Source organism: Melanotaenia boesemani, chromosome 17 (assembly GCF_017639745.1).
Source record: "Melanotaenia boesemani isolate fMelBoe1 chromosome 17, fMelBoe1.pri, whole genome shotgun sequence".
Taxonomy (NCBI): Eukaryota; Metazoa; Chordata; class Actinopteri; order Atheriniformes; family Melanotaeniidae; genus Melanotaenia; species Melanotaenia boesemani.
The window spans coordinates 556476-578991 of NC_055698.1; the positions used below are offsets into that span (position 1 = coordinate 556476).

Consider the following 22516-nt stretch of genomic DNA (forward strand, 5'->3'; position numbering starts at 1 on the left):
GTTCGCATCTTATCTGGTTAGTTAACATCTTATCTGGTTAGTTTACATTTTATCTGGTTAGTTCACATTTTATCTGGTTAGTTTACATTTTATCAGGTTAGTTCACATTTTATCAGGTTAGTTTACATCTTATCTGGTTAGTTTACATTTTATCAGGTTAGTTTACATTTTATCTGGTTAGTTTACATTTTATCAGGTTAGTTTACATCTTATCTGGTTAGTTAACATCTTATCTGGTTAGTTTACATTTTATCTGGTTAGTTTACATTTTATCAGGTTAGTTCACATTTTATCTGGTTAGTTTACATTTTATCAGGTTAGTTCGCATCTTATCTGGTTAGTTAACATCTTATCTGGTTAGTTTACATTTTATCTGGTTAGTTCACATTTTATCAGGTTAGTTTACATTTTATCAGGTTAGTTTACATTTTATCTGGTTAGCTCACATCTTATCAGGTTAGTTTACATTTTATCTGGTTAGTTTACATTTTATCAGGTTAGTTCACATTTTATCTGGTTAGTTTACATTTTATCTGGTTAGTTTACATTTTATCTGGTTAGTTTACATTTTATCAGGTTAGTTCGCATCTTATCTGGTTAGTAAACATCTTATCTGGTTAGTTTACATTTTATCAGGTTAGTTCACATTTTATCTGGTTAGTTTACATTTTATCTGGTTAGTTTACATTTTATCTGGTTAGCTCACATCTTATCTGGTTAGTTTACATTTTATCAGGTTAGTTCGCATCTTATCTGGTTAGTTAACATCTTATCTGGTTAGTTTACATTTTATCTGGTTAGTTTACATTTTATCTGGTTAGCTCACATCTTATCTGGTTAGTTTACATTTTATCAGGTTAGTTCATTTTTTATCTGGTTAGTTTACATTTTATCAGGTTAGTTCACATTTTATCAGGTTAGTTCACATTTTATCTGGTTAGTTTACATTTTATCAGGTTAGTTCACATTTTATCTGGTTAGTTTACATTTTATCAGGTTAGTTCACATTTTATCAGGTTAGTTTACATCTTATCTGGTTAGTTTACATTTTATCAGGTTAGTTTACATCTTATCAGGTTAGTTCGCATCTTATCTGGTTAGTTTACATCTTATCTGGTTAGTTTACATTTTATCAGGTTAGTTTACATCTTATCAGGTTAGTTCGCATCTTATCTGGTTAGTTAACATTTTATCTGGTTAGTTTACATTTTATCAGGTTAGTTTACATTTTATCTGGTTAGTTTACATTTTATCAGGTTAGTTCACATTTTATCAGGTTAGTTTACATCTTATCTGGTTAGTTTACATTTTATCAGGTTAGTTTACATCTTATCAGGTTAGTTCGCATCTTATCTGGTTAGTTAACATCTTATCTGGTTAGTTTACATTTTATCTGGTTAGTTCACATTTTATCTGGTTAGTTTACATTTTATCAGGTTAGTTCACATTTTATCAGGTTAGTTTACATCTTATCTGGTTAGTTTACATTTTATCAGGTTAGTTTACATCTTATCAGGTTAGTTCGCATCTTATCTGGTTAGTTAACATCTTATCTGGTTAGTTTACATTTTATCTGGTTAGTTCACATTTTATCAGGTTAGTTTACATTTTATCAGGTTAGTTTACATTTTATCTGGTTAGCTCACATCTTATCAGGTTAGTTTACATTTTATCTGGTTAGTTTACATTTTATCAGGTTAGTTCACATCTTATCTGGTTAGTTTACATTTTATCAGGTTAGTTCACATTTTATCTGGTTAGTTTACATTTTATCTGGTTAGTTTACATTTTATCAGGTTAGTTCACATTTTATCTGGTTAGTTTACATTTTATCTGGTTAGTTTACATTTTATCTGGTTAGCTCACATCTTATCTGGTTAGTTTACATTTTATCAGGTTAGTTCACATTTTATCTGGTTAGTTTACATTTTATCAGGTTAGTTTACATCTTATCTGGTTAGTTAACATCTTATCTGGTTAGTTTACATTTTATCTGGTTAGTTTACATTTTATCAGGTTAGTTCACATTTTATCTGGTTAGTTCACATTTTATCAGGTTAGTTTACATTTTATCTGTTTAGCTCACATATTATCTGATTAGTTTACATTTTATCTGGTTAGTTTATATTTTATCAGGTTAGTTCACATTTTATCTGGTTAGTTTACATTTTATCAGGTTAGTTTACATTTTATCAGGTTAGTTCACATTTTATCTGGTTAGTTTACATTTTATCTGGTTAGTTTACATTTTATCTGGTTAGCTCACATCTTATCTGGTTAGTTTACATTTTATCAGGTTAGTTCACATTTTATCTGGTTAGTTTACATTTTATCAGGTTAGTTTACATCTTATCTGGTTAGTTAACATCTTATCTGGTTAGTTTACATTTTATCTGGTTAGTTTACATTTTATCAGGTTAGTTTACATCTTATCAGGTTAGTTAACATTTTATCTGGTTAGTTTACATTTTATCAGGTTAGTTCACATTTTATCTGGTTAGTTTACATTTTATCAGGTTAGTTCACATCTTATCTGGTTAGTTTACATTTTATCAGGTTAGTTTACATCTTATCTGGTTAGTTTACATTTTATCAGGTTAGTTAACATCTTATCTGGTTAGTTTACATTTTATCAGGTTAGTTCACATTTTATCAGGTTAGTTCACATTTTATCTGGTTAGTTCACATTTTATCAGGTTAGTTAACATTTTATCTGGTTAGTTTACATTTTATCAGGTTAGTTTACATCTTATCTGGTTAGTTAACATTTTATCTGGTTAGTTTACATTTTATCAGGTTAGTTCACATTTTATCAGGTTAGTTCACATTTTATCTGGTTAGTTCACATTTTATCAGGTTAGTTAACATTTTATCTGGTTAGTTTACATTTTATCTGGTTAGTTTACATTTTATCAGGTTAGTTTACATTTTATCTGGTTAGCTCACATCTTATCTGGTTAGTTTACATTTTATCAGGTTAGTTCACATTTTATCTGGTTAGTTTACATTTTATCTGGTTAGCTCACATCTTATCTGGTTAGTTTACATTTTATCAGGTTAGTTTACATCTTATCTGGTTAGTTTACATTTTATCAGGTTAGTTTACATCTTATCTGGTTAGTTTACATTTTATCAGGTTAGTTCACATCTTATCTGGTTAGTTTACATTTTATCAGGTTAGTTTACATCTTATCTGGTTAGTTAACATCTTATGAATGAATGAATGAATGAATGAAAAATACTTTATTAATCCCAAAGGGAAATTCAATATTGTAGTAGTAGTAATTTTTTAGTAAAACAATCACATTAATTAATTAAGGGCTTTGTTCTTCAGCCTGATAGCTGCTGGAAGGAAGGATCTTCTGTATCTCTCTGTCTTGCATCGGACTTGAACAAGCCTCCCACTGAACACACTCTGTTGTTTCGTCACGGCGTTGTGTAGAGGGTGTGAAGGATCTTCCATTATCTTCGTCAGCTTGTACAGAATTCTTTTTTTGATGATCAACTCCAGCGGCTCCAGAGTTACTCCAAGCACAGAACCGGCTTTCTTGATCAGTTTGTTAATTCTTTTCAAGTCTCTGGTTCTGATGCCGCTGCCCCAGCAGATTGCTGCAAAGCTGATTGCACTTTCAACAACAGACCTGTAGAACATTTGCAACATTTTGGTGCAGACGTTAAAAGATCTCAGCTTCCTTAAGAAGTAGAGTCTGCTCTGACCTTTCTTGTAAATGTACTCAGTGTTGCTTTTCCACTCAAGTCTGTTGTCCAGCTGAACTCCAAGGTACTTGTATTCCTCCACCACCTCCACCTCCTCTCCCATGATGGAAACACTTCTATGTGTGTTCTTGTTCCTCCTGAAGTCAACAATCATCTCCTTTGTTTTCTTGGTATTCAAGATGAGATGATTGTCACCGCACCATTTCACAAACTGACCGACCAGTTCTCTGTACTCTGCTTCTTGTCCATCACTGATACACCCAACAACTGCTGAGTCATCAGAGTATTTCTGCAGATGACAGAACTCAGAGTTGTACTGGAAGTCTGAGGTGTACAGCGTGAATAGAAATGGTGAAAGTACAGTCCCTTGTGGTGTTCCAGTGCAGCTGACCACCATCTCAGACACACAACCTTTCAGTCTCACAAACTGTGGTCTGTTTGTGAGGTAGTCGTAAATCCAGGTGGTTGTGGAGGGATCCACCTGGAATTTCTGCAGCTTCTCACACAGCAGAGCAGGCTGAATCGTATTAAAAGCACTTGAGAAATCAAAGAACATGACCCTCAAAGTGCTGCCTGACTGGTCCAGATGAGAGTGGGCTCTCTGAAGCAGGTATATGATTGCATCTTCAACCCCAAGCCCATTACGGTATGCAAACTGTAGTGGGTCCTGAAAGGTCTTCACCTGCTTGCTGAGGTGAGCCAGTAAGAGTCTCTCCAGGACTTTCATGACGTGAGATGTCAGGGCGACTGGTCTGTAGTCTTTTGGTTCAGCTGGTTGTGGTTTTTTAGGCACTGGAACAAGGCAGGATGTTTTCCACAGCACCGGGATTCTTTTCTGGCTCAGGCTGGTGTTGAACAGGTGCTGGAGAATCGGACATAGCTGTTTTGAGCAGGTCTTGAGAACTCTGGGACTGACACCATCTGGACCTGCAGCCTTGTTCTGGTTCAGTTTCACCAGTTGTTGCATGACTTGGTTACAGGAGACAGACAGAGTGGAGGTGGAGGCAGAGGAGGTTTCAGGAAGTCCTGATGTGGAGGGAGATGAGGTTGTGTCCAGGTCCTTGACTGAGCTGCAGGGTGACAGAGTGGAGGTGTGACAGGAAAGCTGTGGGCTCATGGAGGGTGTGTGGCTAGTTGGGGTTGAAGCAGGAGGTGAGCTAAACCTATTGAAGAACATGTTCAGTTCATTCGCTCTGTCCAGACCTCCATCAGTCTGATCCTCCTTTATCCCGAAGCCAGTGATCTTCTTCATTCCTGACCACACATCCCTCACATTGTTTTTCTGAAGCTTACTTTCCAACTTCTTCCTGTAGTCCTCCTTGCACTTCTTCATTTGTGTTTTAAGTTGTTTTTGTGTGGACTTCAATAACTCCCTGTCTCCATCCCTAAAAGCTTTCTTTTTGATGTTCAGCAGCTTTTTCAGGTCACTGGTGATCCAGGGTTTGTTATTGGGGAAGCACCTCACTGTTCTTGTTGGAACAGTGCTGTCCACACAGAAGTTAATATAATCTGTCACACACTCAGTCAAGGCATTGATGTCATCTCCATGAGGTTCACATAGGACGTTCCAGTCTGTAGCCTCGAAGCATCCTCTCAGAGCATCTTCAGCTTCATTAGACCAGGTTCTAATAGCCTTTCTAATGACTGGTTGTTGCTGAACGATGGGCTTGTAGGAGGAGGAGAGAAGAACTAGGTTATGGTCTGATCTTCCTAAAGGTGGCAGGGCAAAGGAGCTGTATGCATTTTTAATATTTGCATAAAATAAGTCCAACGTTTTGTTTTCTCTGGTGGAGCAGCTGACAAACTGTTGGAAAGTTGGTAGAGCTGCAGAGAGGGAGATGTTGTTAAAATCTCCAGAGATCGCCACAAATGCGTTTGGATGTTGTGTTTGAAGCCTGGCCACTACAGAGTTAATGACATCACAGGCTGCGTCTGGAGCGGTACCAGGTAATATATATACCGCTACCAGAATAACGCATGTGAACTCTCTGGGTAAATAATACGGGCGGAGACTCACAGCTAGCAGTTCAATGTCTCTATTGCAGATCTTCTCTTTAACAGTGACATGTTCAGGATGACACCAGCGCTGGTTTACCAGCACCGCAATTCCACCTCCCTTCAGCTTCCCGCTGAGTTGTTTATTGCGGTCTGCACGGACCGTCCTGAAGCCGTGTACAGACGCATTACAGTCTGGGATGTGTTCATGCAGCCATGTCTCGGTGAAGCACATAATACTGCACTCTCTGTATTCTTTAAGAGACCTGGTTAGCACCTGAAGTTCATCAATTTTGCTAACTAGCGATCTCACGTTTCCCATAACAACCGTTGGAAGAAACGGTTTGAATCGCCACCGTTTTTCTCTCTGCCTCGCTCCTGCCCTGCATCCTCTTCTCTTTCTTTTCAACTCCGTTGGGATTTGAAGTGTTGTTTCACTGATAATCTTGAGTTTGGAGAGTTTTATCAGTTGATCCCGATGGTAAACAAGTCTCGTTGCCATGCAGACTCACAATAACAAGTCTTGCAAAAAAGAAAAAATATTCAGAAAAATCTCCCGTATAGCACAGCCTCTGACCAGCGCGAAAAAATCTACCCGAACAGACACAGATTGACAGCTGATGTCTTAAAAAGACGGCTATATTGCAAAAAATCACAAGTTAAAAACAGAGCTACTACAATTGCTGCTGCCACCTAGCGGCGCATTCTAGAATTATCTGGTTAGTTTACATTTTATCAGGTTAGTTTACATTTTATCAGGTTAGTTCACATTTTATCAGGTTAGTTTACATCTTATCTGGTTAGTTTACATTTTATCAGGTTAGTTTACATCTTATCTGGTTAGTTAACATCTTATCTGGTTAGTTTACATTTTATCAGGTTAGTTTACATCTTATCTGGTTAGTTTACATTTTATCAGGTTAGTTTACATCTTATCTGGTTAGTTAACATCTTATCTGGTTAGTTTACATTTTATCTGGTTAGTTTACATTTTATCAGGTTAGTTCACATTTTATCTGGTTAGTTTACATTTTATCAGGTTAGTTTACATCTTATCTGGTTAGTTAACATTTTATCTGGTTAGTTTACATTTTATCAGGTTAGTTCACATTTTATCTGGTTAGTTTACATTTTATCAGGTTAGTTTACATCTTATCAGGTTAGTTAACATTTTATCTGGTTAGTTTACATTTTATCAGGTTAGTTCACATTTTATCTGGTTAGTTTACATTTTATCAGGTTAGTTTACATCTTATCTGGTTAGTTTACATTTTATCAGGTTAGTTCACATTTTATCAGGTTAGTTCACATTTTATCTGGTTAGTTCACATTTTATTAGGTTAGTTTACATTTTATCTGGTTAGCTCACATCTTATCTGGTTAGTTTACATTTTATCTGGTTAGTTTACATTTTATCAGGTTAGTTCACATTTTATCTGGTTAGTTTACATTTTATCTGGTTAGTTTACATTTTATCTGTTTAGCTCACATATTATCTGATTAGTTTACATTTTATCTGGTTAGTTTACATTTTATCAGGTTAGTTCACATTTTATCTGGTTAGTTCACATTTTATCAGGTTAGTTTACATTTTATCTGGTTAGCTCACATCTTATCTGGTTAGTTTACATTTTATCTGGTTAGTTTACATTTTATCAGGTTAGTTCACATTTTATCTGGTTAGTTTACATTTTATCAGGTTAGTTTACATTTTATCTGGTTAGCTCACATCTTATCTGGTTAGTTTACATTTTATCAGGTTAGTTCACATTTTATCTGGTTAGTTTACATTTTATCAGGTTAGTTTACATCTTATCTGGTTAGTTAACATCTTATCTGGTTAGTTTACATTTTATCTGGTTAGTTTACATTTTATCAGGTTAGTTTACATCTTATCTGGTTAGTTTACATTTTATCAGGTTAGTTTACATCTTATCTGATTAGTTTACATTTTATCAGGTTAGTTAACATCTTATCTGGTTAGTTTACATTTTATCAGGTTAGTTCACATTTTATCTGGTTAGTTTACATTTTATCAGGTTAGTTTACATTTTATCAGGTTAGTTAACATTTTATCTGGTTAGTTTACATTTTATCAGGTTAGTTCACATTTTATCAGGTTAGTTCACATTTTATCTGGTTAGTTCACATTTTATCAGGTTAGTTAACATTTTATCTGGTTAGTTTACATTTTATCTGGTTAGCTCACATCTTATCTGGTTAGTTTACATTTTATCAGGTTAGTTCACATTTTATCTGGTTAGTTTACATTTTATCAGGTTAGTTTACATCTTATCTGGTTAGTTAACATTTTATCTGGTTAGTTTACATTTTATCAGGTTAGTTCACATTTTATCTGGTTAGTTTACATTTTATCAGGTTAGTTTACATCTTATCTGGTTAGTTTACATTTTATCAGGTTAGTTAACATCTTATCTGGTTAGTTTACATTTTATCAGGTTAGTTCACATTTTATCAGGTTAGTTCACATTTTATCTGGTTAGTTCACATTTTATCAGGTTAGTTTACATTTTATCTGTTTAGCTCACATATTATCTGATTAGTTTACATTTTATCTGGTTAGTTTACATTTTATCAGGTTAGTTCACATTTTATCTGGTTAGTTCACATTTTATCAGGTTAGTTTACATTTTATCTGGTTAGCTCACATCTTATCTGGTTAGTTTACATTTTATCTGGTTAGTTTACATTTTATCAGGTTAGTTTACATTTTATCTGGTTAGTTTACATTTTATCAGGTTAGTTTACATTTTATCTGGTTAGCTCACATCTTATCTGGTTAGTTTACATTTTATCAGGTTAGTTCACATTTTATCTGGTTAGTTTACATTTTATCAGGTTAGTTTACATCTTATCTGGTTAGTTAACATCTTATCTGGTTAGTTTACATTTTATCTGGTTAGTTTACATTTTATCAGGTTAGTTCACATTTTATCTGGTTAGTTTACATTTTATCAGGTTAGTTTACATCTTATCTGGTTAGTTTACATTTTATCAGGTTAGTTTACATCTTATCTGGTTAGTTTACATTTTATCAGGTTAGTTAACATCTTATCTGGTTAGTTTACATTTTATCAGGTTAGTTCACATTTTATCAGGTTAGTTCACATTTTATCTGGTTAGTTCACATTTTATCAGGTTAGTTTACATTTTATCAGGTTAGTTTACATCTTATCTGGTTAGTTTACATTTTATCAGGTTAGTTTACATCTTATCTGGTTAGTTTACATTTTATCAGGTTAGTTAACATCTTATCTGGTTAGTTTACATTTTATCAGGTTAGTTCACATTTTATCAGGTTAGTTCACATTTTATCAGGTTAGTTTACATTTTATCAGGTTAGTTAACATTTTATCTGGTTAGTTTACATTTTATCAGGTTAGTTCACATTTTATCAGGTTAGTTCACATTTCATCTGGTTAGTTCACATTTTATCAGGTTAGTTAACATTTTATCTGGTTAGTTTACATTTTATCAGGTTAGTTTACATTTTATCTGGTTAGCTCACATCTTATCTGGTTAGTTCACATTTTATCTGGTTAGTTCACATCTTTATCCAGTTACTCACAAAATAAACAGTTTCTTCTTCTAACTCTAAAATGGTGTTTAGCCCCAATAAATATATAATAACTTATTTCTAAGTTTTCTTTATGTAACAGTTCTATCTGTTTATAGAATTTGGTGCAGCTGGCAAAGTAACTCCAGATTTTTTACTTGTGTAAAACCTGAAGCCGGAGAAGCAGAGTTAGCAGACTCGGAGTGGACAAAGAATAAAAGGATTTTATTTACTGTGAGAGATAAATCTGCTGACCATACACCTTGAATTTGACTTTGCCCTTCAGGCTTTGGCTCAGGCCATTAAAGAGGCTAAAGAGCAGCATCCAGACATGTCTGTCACCAAAGTGGTTGTTCACCAAGAAACAGAGATCACTCCAGAGTAACAAGGTGAGTGACCTCTTCAGCATCTATTATCAATCCATTTCTGAATGTGTGAATAAATGTTTAACACATGATCTGATTATTATAAGGAGTTTTAGGATTGTTGGGCAATGGTGGACTTTGTTTAACTGTTGCAGTCAGTTGACCCTTAAAGCTCCACTAGATCTCTGGCGCCCCCAATTGCTTACACTTATACCATTATAAATTTTCCATGAACAGTGGTGTGTAGCTCTGTGGGGTAAATTGTGAGCTATAGCTACCCTTTAGGTATTGTATGGATGTTTCTTAGACATTCATATCCCGTCCAAGAGGTTGACATTCTAGACACAAAATATGGTTATCCACAGAATCTATTTGGTAAATCCACAATGATCCATGATAACATTATTTATCACATTTCACCATAAAAACATCACCATCACTACTATGTTGCTAAGAGACCTCTATTTAGACCTGGACACGATGATGAAGCCACTTCCTGTCAGACTTTCCACCAATCAGAGAGCTTAGATTGACGGTAACGTCCAATCAGGAGCAGCCAAAGATCAACCAGTGAGCAGAAAGTTCTATGTGTGTGTGAAAAGAAGAAAAATAATGCTCCTCTATGGCTGGAATAAAGCCAAGAAGACGTTTCTGATGCACGGTGGCGCCACAAAGCAGCTGAGCTGGAGTTGGTTTAGTGAGGATAGCAGGTAAATAGTAGCAGGAATAACTGGAAATGAGGAAAAAGTGGAAACATGGAAATAGTTTCTGTTGTGTGTTTGTTTCAATAACAATAAGGTAAGTGACGCTAATGCTGTAGGTGACGTAGTTCCGGGGGAGACGGCAGATTCAAACTAGGCGCGCCCAAACATTTCTACTTTCATTCGATTGTATTTTGTGCCAACTTAATCAAAATATTCTTTAAAGTAGGACTATAGTGTCTTTAAAAGGTACACTCTGGAGCACAGCGGGGAGGATTTGGCCAGCCTGACAGATTTTATAGATCGTTGTTACGACAGAATCGTCATGGGGAAACCAAACAACACCTCCACCCCCTCCACCGCATCTAAGTCCAAGAGACAGCGAAATGAGGATTCACCTGGAGCTATTTCACCAACGGGGAACGACTCAACAGATGTTCTGATCTCTATAGATAAGAAACTCAGTAGTTTTGATGCGCGTTTGAGTCTGGTAGAAATTCTCCACAAGGAGTTCCAGGCGCTACGTGAATCATTAGAATTCAGCCAGAAGCAGGTGGAAAGTCTGGCTGCAGAAAATGCCGGTCTCAGAGAGACGGTAAAATCCCTCACCGAGGGCTTGACCCGTCTCTCAGATGAAAATAAGAAGATTAAGGAAACGGTGATCGATCTGCAGGCGCGGAGCATGAGAGAGAACCTGGTATTTGCAGGGATTCCAGAGCAGACGGAGGAGGACCCCGAGACCACGGTGAAAAACTTCATCAAAACCCACCTGAAGCTCCCGGAGGAAACGGTGAAAAACATCTCCTTTCACAGAGTCCATCGGCTCGGCGGGAGGAAACCCGGGTCCAGCAGACCAAGACCCATAGTAGCGAAGTTCGTCAGCTTCAAACAGAAGGAGCAGGTGAAGAACCAGGGCCGCTAACTGAAGGGGACCAACTTCGGAGTAAACGACCAATATCCGAGAGAGATTCTGGACCGACGGAGAGTCCTGTTTCCCATCAGGAGGAAATCTATGGCTAATGGCGCTCGCGCTGTCATCGCGGTGGATAAACTGTTTATTAATGGACAACTGTACCGCGACCCGGACGTCACTCCGTGGCTCTTCTGATCCCAGGTGCTGTAAGTCAATCTCTCCAAATGATCACTCTTAACTCGCCATTATAGATCACTGACAGTAGAACACACTGCTCGTCTCACCACAGCCTCTACACCTAGATCGATGTATTTTTTTCTGTTTCACCACTCTTCTCACTTTTCACTTTTCACTATCTTTCTATTTCACGTCTTCACTGTTAATTGTAATCCAGCTCGTAATATCAGCAGCGCACGCAACACCGTCAGGACGCACAGCCGCACCATACATGATACATATAAACACTCGCGTTTACTGTATGAGAGAACACGCATTAAGGTAGGCTACATATACGGACATTTAACATACGGACAAACGCGCGCAATCAGGCTGCATGCAAACACGCGCGAACACGCAAGAGGGGCGCACAAAGACACACGCGTCAGTAACACGCATGAAGCATTAAACCGTTCACAATAACCATGTTAAAAATCGTCTGTTGGAATGTACATGGAGCCGGTTCCAGGGAGAAGAGGTTGAAGATCTTTAATAAATTACAGGAGCTGCAGGCTGACATTGTCTTACTACAAGAGACTCATTTAACAAACTCAACCATAGATCTTCTTAAAACAGCTCAGTTTCCTCATGTTTACTCAGCCTGTTATAATTCTAGGCAGAGAGGAGTAGCTACTCTTATTAATAAGAGACTAAATTTTGACATAGATAGCACAGTAGTGGATCCGGAAGGCAGATTTCTGATAACTTTATTATCTATTTGTAATATCAAATTATGTATTACCAATGTGTACGGCCCCAATGCAGATGATCCCTCCTTTTTCCACTCCCTGTTTGCTACACTCCAGAATTATTCAGATAACAGAATAGTGCTAGCTGGTGATTTTAATGTAGTCTTGACTGAACAAGATCGCTGCAGCACATCAGGTAGTCATCGAGTCTGGCAGTCGTCAGAAACTATCAAACAGTACATGAAGGATTTTGGTCTTTGCGATGCTTGGCGCTCTCACCATCCTAAACTAAGAGAATACACCTTCTTCTCTTCAGTTCACCACTCCTTCTCTAGAATAGATTATATTTTAAATAGTAATTCACTAATGGGCGACATTTCAGAGACTCAGATACATCCAATCAGCATCAGCGATCACGCACCAGTTTCATTCAGTCTGAGAAACAAAAATAATAAACCGATTGGTAAAAGCTGGAGATTTAACACCTCTTTATTGAAAGATCCTGAGTTTATTGATTATTTTAAAAAAGAATGGTCAATTTATATAGAAAAAAATGACATGCCTGAAACTTCAGCGTGTCTCCTTTGGGAAGCAGGAAAAGCAGTAATGCGAGGGAAAATAATTTCCTTCTCCTCACATAAGAAGAAGAAGGAAACAGCAAGAGTTTTAGAATTAGAACTCAGGATTAAATCATTGGAGGAGGCTTACCGCATTTCCCCCGAAGAGCACACAATGAATAATATAAGGAAAACTAAATTGCAGCTTAAAGAAATTATAGATAAAAAAACACAGTTTTTAGTGCAAAGACTTCGCTTGGAGAACTTTGAACATAGTAACAAATCTGGAAAGTTTTTAGCAAATCAACTAAAAACAAACAAGGAGAAAACAACAATCTCCTCTGTTAAAGATCAAGACGGAAACATCAGCCATGACCCAGACAAGATAAATGACACGTTTAGAAGCTTCTATAAAACATTATATGAATCACAGATTAATCCAACAGATGAACATATTGAACAATTTTTAAACAACATTAATCTACCAAAACTAAAAAATGAAAATAAAATAACTTTAGATGCACCTATTACTGTAGATGAACTCCACGAAGCTCTCCAACATATGCCCAACAATAAAGCCCCGGGTCCAGATGGTTACTCAGCAGAATTTTACAAGGAATTCTGGACAACGCTAACTCCTACATTTTATAATATGTTGTTAGAAATACAGGAAAAACAAAAAATACCGCAAAATATGAACTTAGCTAATATAACACTATTGCTAAAACCAGGCAAAGACCCCACACTTCCATCCAGTTACCGTCCCATATCTTTAATAAATGTAGACCTGAAAATAATTAGTAAAGCTCTTGCCAGAAGGATAGAAAAAATAACCCCTCTTATAATACATCCGGACCAGACAGGTTTTATAAAAGGTCGACATTCATCTACTAACACGCGTAGACTAATTAACCTCATAGATTACTCTACTTTACATAATCTAGAATCCACAATCATTTCTCTAGATGCAGAAAAAGCCTTCGACAGGGTAAACTGGAAGTTTCTATTTGCAACACTAGACAAATTTGGGTTTGGACCTGCTTTCATAGAGTGGATTAAAATATTATATAATAACCCAAATGCATGTGTGAAAACCAACGATCAAACTTCTCCAAGCTTCCGCTTACAGAGAGGCACCAGACAGGGCTGTCCACTCTCCCCCTCACTTTTTGCCATTTTCATAGAGCCGTTAGCAGCTGCTATTAGACAAAATATAGAAATTAAAGGAATCCAGGGCAAAAACATAGAACATAAAATAAGTCTTTATGCAGATGATGTATTACTTTTCCTTCAGAACTCACAAACATCACTCTCTGAGACAATCACAGTTATTAATAAGTTCTCATCAATATCTGATTATTCTATTAACTGATCTAAGACTACAGCCATGTCCATCAACTGTGACCTGCAAAACATTCCTAATATCAAAATACAGACAGGAAACATTAGATATTTAGGTATAAATATTTCCCCCAGATTATCAGATTTAACAAAATTAAACTATGTTCAGCTACTAAAAACAATAGAAGATGATCTCTTACGGTGGAGGCGTTACCCATCTCACTAATGGGGAGAGTTGCCACCATTAAGATGATGATTCTACCTAAAGTTAATTATTTATTTTCAATGATACCCACTAAACCCTCCACCAGTTGGTTTAAATCTCTGGACTCTTTCATATCCAAGTTTCTTTGGAAAAACAAGCCGTCACGTATCAGTCTTAAAACCTTACAGCAGACTAAAGATAGAGGAGGACTGGATCTACCAAACTTTAATCACTACTTTATAGCTAACAGGCTGCAGTACATCTCAATGTGGCTCAAACCCAGTTATCTGGATGAGCCGTGGCTAGATGTGGAGCAGGCTTTGTGTGAGGACTTAGTCATCTCTGACCTGCCGTTCATCAGCTCAACCATTAAACCATATAAGTGCTTTAAAAGCCTTAACATCCGTTTTTCCTTAATGGCTTGGTGGGAATTCTGTAAGATAACCAGATCTTCCCTCTTTCCATGTAGACTTACACCCATCTGGAACAACCCTGACATCCTGCAGAACAAAAAGATGATAAACTTCACTCAATGGAAGACTAAAGGAATACAACAGTTAGGACAGATAATAGAAAATGGAAACTTTGTATCTTTCAACACAATTGTCTCACAGTATGGAATCAACAGCAATAAATTCTTAGAGTACCACCAACTAAAATCAATTATATGTAAGAAGTATACCCCTGTACAGTTAGACTTGCAGCTTCCTGTCAGAATAGCAGAATTCTTGAATCTTAATACTCCAAAATTATTATCAAAAATATATAGATTACTTGCAAAGCTAGAAGACAGGATATCTCTCCCAACTTCAAAATGGGAAGATGATTTATCTAATAACTTTGATCAGAAAAGATGGTCACAAATATGTTTAAACACGTTTAAAATGACTCAGAATTCAAATATACAACTAATACAATTCAAAATTCTCCATAGAACTCATTATACAGGACACAGGATGTTCAGGATGGGCCTTTCACCATCAGATATCTGCCCACACTGCTCTGAGAACACTTCTGATAGCTACATCCATGCGCTGTGGTCCTGCACACCTGTCCAAAGGTTCTGGATTAAGGTGTGTGAAGATCTCTCAAAATGGTTTAAAACCAGTTTTTCTGCAAACCCCACACTTTGCCTACTGGGCGACCTGGTTCACACTAACATAGGAATACACTCCATAAACTTGGTCCTCGCAGTCTTATGCATCGCAAAGAAAACTATCCTTGTGAACTGGAAAGATAAGAATAATTTGTCTATCCAGCAGTTTAGAAATCTCCTGTTAGATCACATCAGCATTGAGACAATGTCTGCCTCCTCCAGGAACCAATCAGATGACTTTCATTCCCTCTGGTCCCCTGTGACTGGCTACATCACCTAATGTAGGTGGAGGATTGCGGCTTCGCTGGGATGGGGGTGGATATGGGTGGGGGGTCCCTGGTGGCTTCGGGTCTCCGGTTGTCTCCTGGGTGGGGATCTCGGCTGCTCCGCTGCTGGGTCGGCTGGGGGTTCCGGTCTGGGCGGGCGGCATTGGGTGGGCCCCGGGGTGGGACTGCCTCGTGGCGGTGGGGGTGGCTGCCGGGGTGCCTGGGTCGGTGTCCGTCGGCCCCTGGCCGGGTGGCTGGTCGGGCCCGGGGTGGGCCGGGTGGGGGCCCCGGGCTCTGGGGTGTCGGGTCTCCCCCCTCTCCTGGGGGTGGGGGGTCTGCCGCTGCTGGGGGGGGCTGGGCCCGTCCGGATGTGCCGTGCCGGGGGTTGGTCCGTGCCCTGGTGCTTGGTCGCAGCCTCGGAACCTGGGTGGGGGTGTGTTTGTATATAGGTGGGTGTGTGTGTGTGTGTGTGTCTGTAGGTATGCTGGTGTGTGGGTGGGTGTAGAGGGATGTGTGTGCTGTATGTGTGTGTGGGTGTGTATGAAGGTCTAGGTGTGTGCGTGTATGTGTGTGTGAGTGGTGTGCGGGTGTGTGTGTGGAGGTCTATGTGGGATGTGTGTGTGGGTGTGTGTGAAGGTGTGTATATATGAGTGTGTGCACGTGGAGGTCGAGGTGTGTGTGGAGGAGTGAAGGAGTGGGTGGAGGCGTGAGTATGTATGGAGGTGCTTGTGTGTATATGCAGGTATGTATGTGAGTGCGTGTGTAGTGGTGTATGTGTATGGAGGGGTATGAGAGTGTGTGTGTATGTGGGCACCGGTGTGTGTGTTTATAGGTATGTGCGTGAAGTGTGTGTGTGGAGGTATGTGCACGTATTGAGGTGTTGGTGTATAGAGGTGTGTGAGAGGGTGTGTGAGTGGCTGGGGGTTAGGACGTGTCCTCTGGGGGGCACCCTGGCCGGGTGTTGGGGGCGTGGGCCTGGGGTTCCCTTCCTTTGCCTCGCCCCCCTCCCACTCAGAAAGAGGAAAGTGGCCCCTTGGGCTGGTGGCTGGCCCCTGGGGGGGTTCGTGGCGTGCCTGGGTTGGGGTGCCTGCTCCGGGCCTGTGACGCCCTTCGGGGCCGGCGGGGGACGGGGGCGCCCTAAGCCACTGGCGGGTCGTCTTCCAGGGGGGAGGCTTACTCCCCTCTGGACCTACATCTCCTGACCCCTCCCCTCCCCCACTCTTCACTACATACACAGGTAGGGCTGTGGGAGGTGTGCTTGTTGCGCTGGGCGGGGCAGGGGGGTCATCATAGTGGCCCTGTTGCTTCGCCGAGCGGCAGCATGCCTCCCAGCTTTTAATTCCACTTAGTCACTGAGCACAAATAACATTTGCAACATACAAACACGTTTTGGGGGGTGGAACATGCGAGGTCAGGCGGGTGGGACTGCTCAGGTGGCCCCACCCCCTCCTCAATGCAGTTACTGCCCCCCAATTTTAACCCTCTTTTTTTAATTGCAAACAGCACATAATATATTCCATCACTAGTGGGGGAGGGAGGGGGGATGGGGTCTTCAAGCGCCCCTGTCTCCATGGATGGCCCGGGGGCGGGGCGGGCCGGGTGGCCTGTCGCGTTGGCCCGGGGCGTAGGCGGGCTGTCCCGGGGGGTTTTGGCTGCTGGCCATGGGAGGAAGGTGCTGTTTTGGGGGTGGGGAGTGGGGGGGCGGGGGCGGGGTGGGGGGTTGGGGGCCTGGCTCGTGTCTCCTCGCCTCCTGGCTGGGGCTGTCCCCCCGTGGCGTGGGGTGGCGGGAGGATGGTGGTGGGGGGATGGTGTTTGTGTGTGTGTGTTGGGGGGGGGGGGGGGGGGGGGTGTGGGTGGGAGAGTGGTGTGGGTGTGGGGGGATGGGTGGTGGAGGGATGGTGTGTGGGAGGGTGGGGTGTGTGGAGGTCGATGCGTGGTGTGTGGGAGGGGGGGTGGTGTGGGTGTGGGAGGATGAAAGGTGGAGGGATGATGTATGTGTTGGAGGATGGGGTATGTGTGGGAGAATGTATGGTGCAGGGATGGGGGAGTGTGTGGGAGGATGGATGGTGGAAGGATGGTGTGTGTGCGGGAGGATGGATGGTGTATGGGAGGGAGGATGGTGTGTGTGTGGGGGAGTGGTGTATGTTTGGGAGAGTGGGTGATGGAGGGGTGGTGTGTGTGTGTGGGAGGATGGGGTACGTGAAGGTGGATGTTTGATGTAGGAGAGGGAGGACGGTGTATGTGTAGGAGAATGATGTATGTGTGGGAGGATGGGTAGTGGAAGGAAGGTGTGTGTGTGTGTGTATGGGAGGTGTGAAGGTGGATGAATGGTGTGTGAGAGGGAGGATGGTGTATGTGTTGGAGGATGAGTGGTGGAGGGATGATGTGTGTGTGGGAGGATGGGATAGGTGTGGGAGAGTGTATGGTGGAAGGATGGTGAGTGTGTGGGAGGAAGGATGGTGTGTGTGTGTGGGAGGACAGAGTATGTGAGGGTTGAATGGTGTATGCGTGGGAGGATAAATGGAGGAGTGGAAGGAGAGTGTGTGTGTTTGTGTGTGTGTGTGTTGGTCTGGGGGGGGGGGCAGGACTGGTTCTCGGGGTGTGCGGCTGGGCGCTGGGGTGTGGGGCTGGCCTCTGGTGGTGGCCGTCTGGGCGGGCCGGGTCCCCCCGGGTGGCGTGCTGGCCCTCGGCCTGTGGGGGAGGGGGGTGTCCCTGTGCTCCTGGGCCCGGGCCCTCTGCCCCGTCTATCCCGGGCGGCCGGTGCCCGGGGGGGTCGGGGACTGCTGGCCTCGGCCCGCCGGGGCCGGTGCCCTGTGTCTGCGGGGCGGCTCCTGCTGGGGTCTCCTGCTGCTGCCTTCCTGGGCGGGCGAGTGGTCGTCTCTGTGGACCGGTCGGGATCTGTTGCCTGCGGGGGGGCTGGTGGCCTGGGTCTCGGGACCGCTGGCCTGACTCTGGCCTCTGTTCAAGTGAGGTGGCATCTGCATGATCACTCTGCATGGTCACTCCTTCCTGAACGTCTCCACACAGTCTTTGCGTCGCCGTGTGCGTCATGTTTTTTTTCTTTTTTTTTATTATTTCTGTTCTTATTATTATTATTACTCTTACTCTTATTATTATTATTGTTACTATTATCAACTAGTTGTGTAATGACCTACTGGCTAGGATGATCGTAGCTATATATGTTGTAAGTAGTATGGATTACATGGTCTTCTGTATGATGTTTCAAGTCCCCACCCGCACTCCCCACACCCTTTCTGTCCCTCTCTCTCCCCTCCCTCTTCTCTCTACTTTCTTTTCTCTCTCTCTCTCTCTGTCCCCTCCGGTCGAGTCCAGCATTAAGAGTCTGATTTAATAAAGTTTTTCATCAAGAGGGACTTTATACATGTAGTATAAATCCCTGCTTGATAGAGTAAAATTGCCCAGCACCAGACAGCAGCCAGACAATCATTCTGTTTGCAACGATGCTGGACAAGACAGGTTAAAAAAAAAAAAAAAAAGAGACCTCTATTTAGACCTGGACACGATGATGAAGCCACTTCCTGTCAGACTTTCCACCAATCAGAGAGCTTAGATTGACGGTAACGTCCAATCAGGAGCAGCCAAAGATCAACCAGTGAGCAGAAAGTTCTATGTGTGTGTGAAAAGAAGAAAAATAATGCTCCTCTATGGCTGGAATAAAGCCAAGAAGACGTTTCTGATGCACGGTGGCGCCACAAAGCAGCTGAGCTGGAGTTGGTTTAGTGAGGATAGCAGGTAAATAGTAGCAGGAATAACTGGAAATGAGGAAAAAGTGGAAACATGGAAATAGTTTCTGTTGTGTGTTTGTTTCAATAACAATATTTTTTCTCCTGAAAGCCAAGACTTGAGAGAACGATGAGATGAGAAAAGGTTTGGTCACTGTTGATCTGTGTGTTATTTCTACAAAGTTCTGTTAGTAATAAATTCTGCTTTCTTGTTTTGGTGTATGCAGGACTGAAATGGTCAAGTTAAAAAATAAATACAGAAATATGAAAATGGCTCAATAAACAAATTGATGTACCAATAAATTATACAACAAAATGTGAAAAAATCCCATTAAGAAACCTATAAAACATGATACAAATTTCTTTTGTCATTTCCAGCTGTTTTAAATTAACTTTATGTTAATATTCCTATTTATTTACTTTTACGTGTCAATTCAGTTCTATTTATTTATTTTTATGTCAGTATTTATTTTGTGCTATTTTTCTTTCATATTTTCTTTTCTAAGCATATTCATTTCTCTGTTTCCTTTCCACATTTCCATGTCTCCTTTTACATTTCTTTATGTATTTCTACCTCATTATGTAAATGACGGCGTGGCCTTTCAGAGCGTGTCCTGGCCAGGTCCTCGCCTGTTGACCAATCAGGACTGAGCAGGTTCCAGCTGTTGGTGGCTGCCTGGCTGTGGGTGAGGCTGTGGGAGGGAAATGAAGGTTTTAAGTTGGCAGAAATGGCTGACATTCAACAGGAGACTGAACAGATCGTCTCTTTTAGCTGGATCAGTAACTGAGAGGCTGTTCCAGCTGCAGACCTGCACAGGTAACAGGCTGGAGGGTCTGGGTCGCCTGGATCATTTCATTTCCTCCTTTCCTGTCCATGCAGCCGCTGCTCCGGATTGTAGAGAAAGTTCCAGCCTTCATTTAATCCTCTCGTCATACAAGTCGCTTGTAAGGACAAATATACAGGAAAAATAAATACATTCAACTGCTTAGTGTTTATTTTTTGATTAATTAATAGAATGTTCATTGTCAAGTCGCAGCGGTCAGGACGGGGCTGACTGACCGAACGCAGTGACCCTTTCCTGGCTGCATCTCTCAGCTGGTCCCCAGTCCGGCTCATGGAGTTTTAGGGGTTAAAGAGAAAAGTCCGGTTGATGAAATCCACTAAAGATTTATCTTTCTGTTTTCTCTTTTTTTCCACCTTTCCTAGATCAGCCACACTTTGTCCCGCTCACATTCCTCCTCCTCTCTTGTGTCTCCATCCCACACTGACCTGTCAACACCAGACCCGACCAGCCGGCTGAAGTTTCACCTCCATGACTGGAGTTTGTCTTCACCAGGAGATTCACAAGAACTCTTCCAGTATTCCCAACAATCCCCCTGTTGTTTATTTATTGCCAACAGAGCAACTGCTGGAGTTTTGAATAAAAACAAATCTTTTTAGTCTAATCGGGGTGCAGCATTTGTGGATTTACTTTTCTCCGGTTTGCGTGGAGATTTTAAGGAAAAACAATCAAAGGACATTTGGTCTTTTAATATGGAGATAACTGGTTCTTTATTTTTCTACGGCTTTTCTTACCATCAGAATTGGTTATCAATAACTTGGAAGTCGACAGTTTTTTAACTATATATTGAAAACAGAAATCAGGATTGTTGCTGATATTGATTGGGATTGTTGGTACTGGAGCATCCTTCTTTAATTTAAAGTTTAGTCTTATATAATGTACAGTAAGTATTTTATTTTCCCTCTAAGTGTGAAAAATATTTTTTCAATTCATGTATAGGTAGATTAATTTTATGGAAGCGGGTGGTGGGGGGGTTTGGGGTGGGGGGGTTGCCTATCACCTTATTAAAAGCTCAGACATCTGTGGACTGATTTTTACATCTTTTGGTTGTTTTAGCTGTTGTTGTTGTAGTACTGGTGTCTCATAAAGACAGAGTACTTAAAGAAGTTCCCTCTTTCTTTGTTTCCAGCTCTGTCTTTTTCTTGTGTGTTTCATGGTTTAGGTTTAGAGCCAGCACAGCATCCCAGTTTGATCGTTTTAGTCATTTCTACTGAGCATGGCATTATTGTCTAGTGTTCCTGAATTTATTTAACATTTCAATCTTATCTCCTACCAAATGGACAGTGTCTACTCATCCATGGAGACAGAAATCCAATGTTTGTTTACCTGCTTGATTGATAATAAATTGTTGACTAGTTAAAAATAAGGACTGAATCATTTCTTCATTAAACTGCACAAATCTATCCACCGACATCTGTAGTTTGTTAAAACTTCAGCGACCATGTTAACCAGCCAGTTTATGTCTCTGCCCTTAATGTCTCAGTTTATTTCCATTATATGAAACACAATGAATAAGTAACAAAAGACTTGAATAAACTACAATTCATTATTAAATAAATTCATAATAATCAGTAAATACCATAAAGACTAATACACAAATAATAGCAAATCTATAAAAATTTAGGGCTGTCAAAAATAACACGTTAACGGCGTTAATTACTTATGTAAATGATGTGTAAAAAGCCCCATCCATCCTTCATTTCTCTGTTATCACGGCGGGATGTGGAGCTGCAGCCAGCTGGCTCTATAGATGGACTTCAGAATAAACAGCGTTAATGAAGCAACATGGACGTCGCCTCCGTGGAGAATCGGGGTGTTTAACACACACTCTTTTCCCACATCCACACTTTTCCCGCATTCTTTTTTAAACTTGCAGCAGCTCTAGAGGATCTGTGGTCGTCTCTGTTTGAGCAGCGATGGCTGTCGGTGATCAGCTGATCGGCTTTTCTCTCATTGCCTTTGTTTATCGTCCAGCTGAGAAGGAGGATGGTTCACATATTCACCCAGAAGTCTTGTTGTTGGCAGGAGCTTCTCTAACGCAGTAGCTGCTGGTGGAAGACAGGGTTTATATTTCAGCCATGCAGGGGCGGGTCTAGAAAAGTTCTGATGGGGGCCAGACAGAAGAACTGACCAGGAAAAAAGTGAATAAAAACTAGTAAAACAAGCAGCCAATGATGTATTTTGTCAGCAGGTGTTTACTTTGGGTGATGCTGCTGTAGGACTTTTATCCCTGCTGCACAAACACACTTCAATGGTAAAAGGAAAAAGCTGTTTTTATCCAGATCATTAGTTT

At 40.6% G+C, this 22516-nt stretch overlaps 1 protein-coding gene across 11 annotated transcripts in view; it reads left to right on the top strand.

Moving 5' to 3' along the window:
• epb41a (erythrocyte membrane protein band 4.1a) overlaps positions 1 to 21589 on the top strand; it is a 116167-nt gene extending 94578 nt beyond the window's left edge. For 9 of the 11 annotated variants that reach the window (XM_042012246.1, XM_042012245.1, XM_042012251.1 and 6 more), the window contains one exon: positions 20589 to 21589. In XM_042012246.1, coding sequence (XP_041868180.1) covers positions 20589 to 20822 — 234 coding nt within the window. In that variant the 3' untranslated portion in view covers positions 20823 to 21589. Of the gene's footprint in view, positions 1 to 9575; positions 9679 to 20588 lie in introns of all 11 variants that reach the window. The other 2 variants (XM_042012252.1, XM_042012256.1) reach the window with 1 other exon arrangement.
• The last annotated feature ends 927 nt before the right edge of the window (positions 21590 to 22516 follow it).